This window comes from Sinocyclocheilus rhinocerous, unplaced genomic scaffold (assembly GCF_001515625.1).
Source record: "Sinocyclocheilus rhinocerous isolate Xijiao unplaced genomic scaffold, SAMN03320098_v1.1 scaffold472, whole genome shotgun sequence".
Classification (NCBI taxonomy): Eukaryota; Metazoa; Chordata; class Actinopteri; order Cypriniformes; family Cyprinidae; genus Sinocyclocheilus; species Sinocyclocheilus rhinocerous.
Genome location: NW_015641089.1, coordinates 565,033 through 573,242, shown reverse-complemented (window position 1 = coordinate 573,242; position 8,210 = coordinate 565,033). Strand labels below are relative to the sequence as shown.

At 35.8% G+C, this 8,210-nt stretch overlaps 1 protein-coding gene across 2 annotated transcripts in view; it reads left to right on the top strand.

The window, feature by feature from the left end:
• The first annotated feature begins 3,332 nt into the window (after positions 1-3,332).
• LOC107754594 (serine/threonine-protein kinase NIM1-like) overlaps positions 3,333-8,210 on the top strand; it is a 17,387-nt gene continuing 12,509 nt past the window's right edge. Inside the window, exons 1-2 of one of the 2 annotated variants that reach the window (XM_016571096.1) lie at positions 3,333-3,590; positions 5,380-5,691. In XM_016571096.1, coding sequence (XP_016426582.1) covers positions 3,521-3,590; positions 5,380-5,691 — 382 coding nt within the window. In that variant the 5' untranslated portion in view covers positions 3,333-3,520. The remainder of the gene's footprint in view (positions 3,591-5,379; positions 5,692-8,210) is intronic. The other variant, XM_016571097.1, reaches the window with a different exon arrangement.

Genomic DNA, 8,210 nt, shown 5'->3' with positions numbered 1-8,210 from the left:
TCTTGAGCCGTTTTCACCTCAGTCATTATAATTAGTCAGCTGCAAATATGGCTTGACCCCAAAAAAATTCTAACAAAAGGTTTCTCAGTGGTTTACAGTAGTATCAGATGTACTTAAAAACATACTAAATTACACCTTTCTAGTGGTCAAACTTTAGTAAACTTTTAGTATGTTATTAAGGACACCTAATACTACAAAAAACAGCTGAGAAACCTTTTGTTAGAATTTTTTTAGGGTTAGGAGTTTTTTTTTCTATATATGCAGCCGCCTAAATCACTAAATAGGTTACACCTCGCACTACAAAGACCAATGCCAACTGATTACTGCAATACCGCCGCTGATTAACCTACTAATCTAGTCAAAGAATCTCCTAAATCACAACCAATCAGTCATGATTAGCTTTCCACTAGCATACTGTTTGCTGTGCTGTTTTCATCCATTTGAATTTTAGACACATGCAACAGTATATGTGAATATGGAATGAGCTGGTTTGGTCTCAAAAGCAGCCATTTTCCATGATAATGCATGGAAAGAGATCCGGGACCCTCCTCCACATGAAGCATATGAATTGAGGGAAAGTTTCAAAGAGAAAAGCAGAGATCAATGAAGCTCAGATGCTGGGGCCCTCCGTTTCTCCAGACCTCATGAAATAGCACTGCTTCAACAATAACGCTAGCAATGTAGGATTTCTCTCACAGGTGCAGAAGAGAGAAACTCACATTTAAACCAGAGAGTTTATCAAAAGTAAAGTTAAACAAACTAAAGTGCTATACAAATAAAAGAGATTGGACTGACTTCAGAAGAACTAAAGTTTCTACACTTTTCAAACAGGTTTTTGTATTTTGAAATTTCACATGACATTATGTCACAAAACAAGTTATTGTTTTCACTATGACCCAGGGAGATCAATGAAGCTCAGATGCTGGGGCCCTCCGTTTCTCCAGACCTCATGAAATAGCACTGCTTCAACAATAACGCTAGCAATGTAGGATTTCTCTCACAGGTGCAGAAGAGAGAAACTCACATTTAAACCAGAGAGTTTATCAAAAGTAAAGTTAAACAAACTAAAGTGCTATACAAATAAAAGAGATTGGACTGACTTCAGAAGAACTAAAGTTTCTACACTTTTCAAACAGGTTTTTGTATTTTGAAATTTCACATGACATTATGTCACAAAACAAGTTATTGTTTTCACTATGACCCAGGTCTACAGTAGTTAATTTTATGATTTTATTGATAAAATATTATATTAATTAAGGAGCTAATTCTTTTTTATTATAATCCAATACGTGATACTGATGTGCTTTTGCCTCAATGGACTTGCAGAAGTTAATTCTTATGTAAACTTTGATGACATTAAATAACGATTTTAATGTCAACTGAGTGACAGGTGATATTTAATTTCTGTGGCTGAGTGGATTTAACGTGATAAATACCAGGTACACACACACACACACACACACATTGCTTAAAGGCACTAACTTGATGAGATTCATACTTTGCTTTAATAAAAAGAATATTGATTACATTCTTAATGTAAACATATAAAATAGAATTGAATTTTTTCCCTTCTTTTTCTGATTTTTCTTTGGTGCATCAGATGGCAACATTATTTTATGCTGACATTTCAGTTGTATTTTCAGTGTTTCAACAAAAGTGATTTAGATTTTTTTGTTAATTAAAAAATGTATTTAACAGCAGTGATTTAGAACCAACATCACACTAACATTGATTCAACACTATTACCATTGATTATTTTTTGATCATTTCAGTGTTGATTCAACAGCAGTGATGTATTATCAATCATAGTGTAATGTTAATTCAATGGATTTATTTTTTGTTGAAATCTCACCGTTATTTCAATTGCAGGTGCAAAAGTGATGTTGAACCAACAAAACTTTGTAACATTAATTCAATGCAGTTCAATGCATACACATTGACTTAACATTGTTTCAATAGCTGCTTGCTATCTGGGTTCATATATATATATATATATACATACATATATATTTCAAAATATAAGTATAATAATCATTTAAAATATAATTTTAAATGATTATTATACTTATATTTTGAAATTTTGAATATTTCATTGTTGTTTACTGCTGTCATCACCACTGTTGTTTATGAGTCATCTAAAAAAAAAAATGTTTATCTAGAATTTTTATGCTCTTATAAACGTGAACGTCTACCTGCCGTGACTCCTCCTCTGTAAGCAGAATGAACTGCAGCGGATCAGATCACTCTCTCTGTGACAGACAGACAGACAGACATCAGACAGACAGACAGACTTGTCTAGTTCCCTCTGATGCCAGACGTCTGGTCCTGGCGGGGATTGTGGCTGTCTGTTTATCCTTCGTTCTGGAGGACCTCAAGGAGACGTCCTATTACAACCATCAGACAAAAAAAAAAAGTCTTGTATAATTAGGTCACATTATGCCATCATATGCAAGTAACCTCTAGACTGCCCATTCATGTGCAAGAAGAGTACTGGACAAACAGATTAAAATAATAATCTACTAGTGGTGTTTTTCACCCCAGTAACCATGCAGAAAGCCACAGAAAACATCTACAAACAACTTAGAGCACCCTGGCAACCACTTGGAACACACTGCATAGAAACGCCCTAGCAACCACCTAGTTATAGCACACATTAGCAACCATGCAGAAATCCATAGCAACCACCCTGACACAACTTTAGCAGCCACTAAGAACACTCAGTAACTGCATAGAAACACCCTAGCAACCACCTAACAATGTTGTAGCAACCACTCAAAACACCATAGCAACCATGCAGAAAACCATGGCAACCACCTTGACAACTTAGAACACTCTAGCAAACACTTAGATCACACAGCAACTGCATAGCAACACCCTAGCAACCACCTAACAATGTTGTAGCAACCACTCAAAACACCATAGCAACCATGGCAACCACCTTGACAACTTAGAACACTCTAGCAACCACTTAGATCACACAGCAACTGTATAGCAACACCCCAGCAACCACCTAACAATGTAAGCAACCACTCAAAACACCATTGAAAACTATGCAGAAAACCATGGCAACCACCATGAAAGAACTTACAACACTCCAGCAACCACTTAACACTCAGTGACTGCATAGCAACGCCCTAGCAACCACATAGCAACACAAAATTGGAGCCAGACACACAAACCTAAATTCTGCTTGCATGTGGAGTGAGTGACAGACAGCTGGACGCTGTAATCCCGCGGCAGAAGGGGTCAGTGGTGAGTCACCTGTCTGTAGGTGAGTGTGTGAGACAGGATTACACACACATGAACCAGCAGCACAGAGAGAGACAGCGGCACTCTGTGTGACCGGAGCAAGCAGAGCACGTGTGTCTCGATGGAAGATTCTAGTTCATTGAGATGAACGTTAATAAATAATACTCGCCTGATTGAATAAGACTGGTCTTCATTGGTCTTCACTGGATTGAATAAGACTGGATCTTAAGGACCTTAGGCAACCAGAAGGAGAAACCAGAAGACGTAGAGGATGTTTTTATGTATGACGAGCGGCACTTTACCACTAAAGACTGAGAAAAAAGGGAAAGGACAGGTTCTGTGTGAGTTTGAAAACACAATTTAATATCCTGAATGATCTTATTTGAGTTTTTAGGACAAAGACGACAATGTTATTGCTCATATGCTGCTCCTTCATATAGCTCAGGAAACTTTAAGAAGATCTCAGATGTTCTCCTAAGTAGAAATAAGAATAAAAGGCATGAAGACACAGTATCGGTCTTTATAAATGTGTATACTATATCTCAGATAATTCAGACTAGAAAGCTTTTGATAAGAAATGTTTGAGTTCATATTGAGATCTTCCCATAGGCTCTCCATAACTGGATTTTTTTCATTTTCTGAAGTCTCCTTTATCTCATGTGTTTCTCTTGAGAAAAAGACCCTAGTAATCTCCTTACAAGATTCAGAAGACATTTAAAAAATATCTCAATAAGAACAACTCTACATGAAGAGAACGTTTCTCCAAAGTTCTCCAAAGAACTGTATGACAGCTATTGACTAGTTTTATTTCTCATATGGAATTTTAAGAGAAACAGCTGAGACAAAGTTGATACTTAAATGTCCTTTCTCACTGAGAAAAATGGATGAGCACAGATTCTGTGCGAGTTTGAAAACACATTTTAAATCCAGAATGATCTTATTTGAGTTTTTAGGTCAACAAGGACAATGTTATTGCTCAGATGTTGCGCTTTCATAACTCATGACACTTTATGGAGTTCTCAGATGTTCTCCTGAGATTTCTTAGTAGAAATAACTAAAGAAGGCATGGAAAAGACATTTAAATCTATTGTGTATAGCATCACTAAGGATATTTGGACGTCTGATGAGAAATGTTTGAGTTCATACTGAGATCTTCCCATTGGCTCCCCATATATTATGAGCAATTATGAGATTAAATGGACACTTTTGCTGAAGCACCTTCATTGCAGGTGTTTCTCTTAAGAAATAAACCCCAGTAATCTACTTACAAGATTCAGAAGAGATCTCAAAAATATCTCAGTATGAACTTAAACGGTTCTTATGTAGTTTTCCATAGAATTTTATGAAACAATTTTATGTCCTAAATGGTCTTATTTGAGTTTTAGGACAAAGAAGAAAATTTTAAAATGTTGTTCAAACGTTGCTCTTTTGTAGCTCAGGAAAGTTCTTAGATGTTCTTTTAAGATTCCTTAGTAGAAATAAGATTAAAAGACATGAAAAAGACAATTTAGATGCTTTATAAATGTGAATAGCATAACTCTGATTATTTGGACAAGGAAGCATTTAATGAGAAATATCTTAGATCTTCCCATAGGCAAGAAAATCTCACATTAGATCTCTTTAATATCTGGATTTATTTCCACCTAGACAACGATTATGAGATCAAATGGGGACTTTTGCTTCATTTCAGGTGTTTCTCTTGAGAAAAAGACCAGAGTAATCTCAGAAGAGATCTCAAAAATATCTCAAACTGTGCTCAGATCTCAATATGAACTCTTATATAGTTCTCCCAAGAACTGTAGCTCAGCTGTTGACTCATGTCTGTTTTTATTTCTCACAAGGAATTTTATGAGAAACATCAGAGACAAAGCTTAGGTAAATGAAACATAATTGAGAACCGGAAAATCTCCTAAACTATGAAAAAAATGAAACACAAAGGGTCTGAGCACAGTTTGAGACACTGAGATCTCTTCTGAAACTCTAAAGGAGACACATGAGGTGAGACTACTGGGGTCTTTTTCTCAGGAGAAACATCTAAAGAAGAAGGAGACTAGTAAAAATCTCCATTTAACCTCATTGCTTTCTATGAGGAACAATTGAGATATTAATGAGATCTCTTTTTTTCTACAGGGCAGGTGGCCCAGCAAACAATGCCGTCTCACCACAAAGAGCTCGTGCCTCAGTCGGCCTGGATGGAGGTCGATAAAACCACGGAGGAGAAGACGAGCAGTCAAGCACTGGACAGAAAACCTGCAGTTGAGAGCCCGGAGGTCAGCGTGAAGCAGACGCCTTTCGCAAGAGCCGTCTATGACCTCAGCCACAAGGAGAAGCTTGTCAATGACCTCACCTTCGGCAAACGGATCGGCTTTTACGAGCTTCGCGGGGAAATAGGCAGCGGAAACTTCTCTCAGGTCAAACTCGGCATTCACGACCTGACCAATGGTGAGAGACACTTTCTTTGTTCTTTTAAGTCATTTAAAATGTCTGAGTGTTGCTGCATTCAATGCAAAATACCTAAACCTCCCTTCAGATTTTCTTTTGTTGTGAATGGTAATCGAACATGTGTTCATCACGTCATAGACAAATCTGGGTTAATCCAGAAGATTATAGTTAATCTTCATCAGGATGTGTTCATTTCTATAAACCCCCCAGAGACCCACCTTAATGTCCTGTATAACCCGTCCTGTCACCATATGAATGTTACCTTTTCAGAAACAAAACAGTGTAGAAGGTAAAAGGGTGGTCAAATCATTTCATTTTTTATTAATATTTTTTAATGATTTTTTTGTTGTTGTTTCAGAAGTGCATTTGTGTCAGTGCTCAGTGCTCATTTTTGTGCCCAAATCTATTAATTAAAAAAAAGAAATACAAATTAAAAATAAAAAAAAACTATTCCATGCAATACACATCTTCTATGATGAATGCGCTAAAAGTTTCCTAATTAAGTTGGTTTGAGAAAGCCAACTTATTGATCTACTATTTAAACGTATTATTATTATTATTCTGAGACCAATTTCGACACCTATCTCCTCCTAGAGCTTTCAAGCTAGAACCACCAAAGACTGGTCTGACTCAGTGTGCTATATCTTTTCTAACTGATCCGACTTATGGTTTTTGTAAACCAGACTATCAAAACCACCTAAAATCTCATAGACTTTCATTGAAACTTTTATACAGTAAGATTTATTGTGTATTTAAGCTGTCTACTGCTATAGCAAAGCTTAACAACTCCCTACTGAAAAAACAGCTAAAACCAGCCTAAGCTGATTGGCACTTTGGCTGGTTTTAAAGTGGTTTTGGCTACTTTTTTGCAGGCTGGACTTAGCTGGTCAAGCTGGGAGACCTGCGAAAAGACCAATCTAAGCTTAAACCAGCTAATTTCAGTTTAAACCAGCTAAGACTAGACAACCAGCCTAGCAAAAAAAACTTTTACTGAAGCTGTTTTTTTAAATAAATCAGCTGGTTTTAGCTGGTTTTAATCGTTTTTTTTTTCTAAATCAGATGGTTTTAGCTGGTTTTTAGCCAGATTTTTTTTGCATTCACGTTAGCTATATGTTAAATCACAGTAAAACATGCTAGCAACATGCTAATCATGCTAGAAAAATGCTAATCATGGTAAATGCATGTTAGAAAATTGCGAATCATGCTACAAAACATGCTAACAACATGCTAATCATGTTAAAACATGTTAGTAACTTGTAAAAAACATGCTAGTAACATGTTAATCATGCTAACAACATGCGAGTAAAATGCTAATCATGCTATCAACATGCCAGTAACATGCTAATCATGCTAACAACATGCTAGTAACATGCTAATCATGCTGGTAACTTGCTAATTATGTTAACAACATGTTAGTAGACTGTTAATAGTATGCTAAGAACATGCTTATCATGCTAACAACATGATAATAACATGTTAATCATGCTAAGAAAATGCTAGCAACGTGCTAATCATGCTAGTAACATGCTAGTAAGATGTTAACAACATGCTAGTAACATGCTAAACATGCTAGAATCATGCTAGCAACATGTTAGTAACATGCTAATCATGTTAACAACATGCTAGTAACATGCTAATCATGCTAAGAACATGCTAGTAATGTGAGAATCATGCTAGTAATTTGATAATCATGTTAACAACATGTTAGTAACATGTTAAACATGCTAGAATCATGCTAGCAACATGCTAGTAACTTGCTAATCATGCTAACAACATGCTAGTAACATGTTAACAACATGCTACTAAAATGCTAACCATGTTAGAATAATGCTAACAACATGTTAGTAACTTGCTAATCATGCTAAAAACATGCTAGTAACATGCTAATCATGCTAGCAATAAAATATTAGTAACTTGCTAATCTTGCTAAAACATGCTAGCAATATGCTAATCATGCTAGAATCACGCTAGCAACATGCTAGTAACTTGTCAATCATGCTAACAGCATGCTAGTAACAATGCTAATAATGCAAGAATCATTCTAGCAACAAGCTAGTAACTTGCTAATCATGCTAGTAACATTCTAACGACATGCTAGTAACATGCTAATCAAGTTAGAAACATGCCAGTAATATGCTAATCATGTTAGAAACATGATAGTAACATGCTTATGCTAGAAACATGCTAATAGCTTGCTTATCATGCTAACAACATGCTAGTAACATGTTAATTAATGCTAAATCATTCTAGCAACATGGCTAAACCATGCTAAATCATGCTAGCAGCATGGCTAAACCGTACTAAAACATGGTAGCATCATGCTGATTAATGTTAGAAATGTGTTTGTTCCCACTATGTCCCAAACTTCAATTTTGACAATTAAATTCAAACTTTAAGCTTTTCAAAGCTATTTCAAACTTTCATACAAGACTTTCTCAAGCCAACTTCAAAGTTCGTCTGCAAACTTTACTCATCTAGTTAAAATGTATTATATTATATTATATTATATTATATTATAT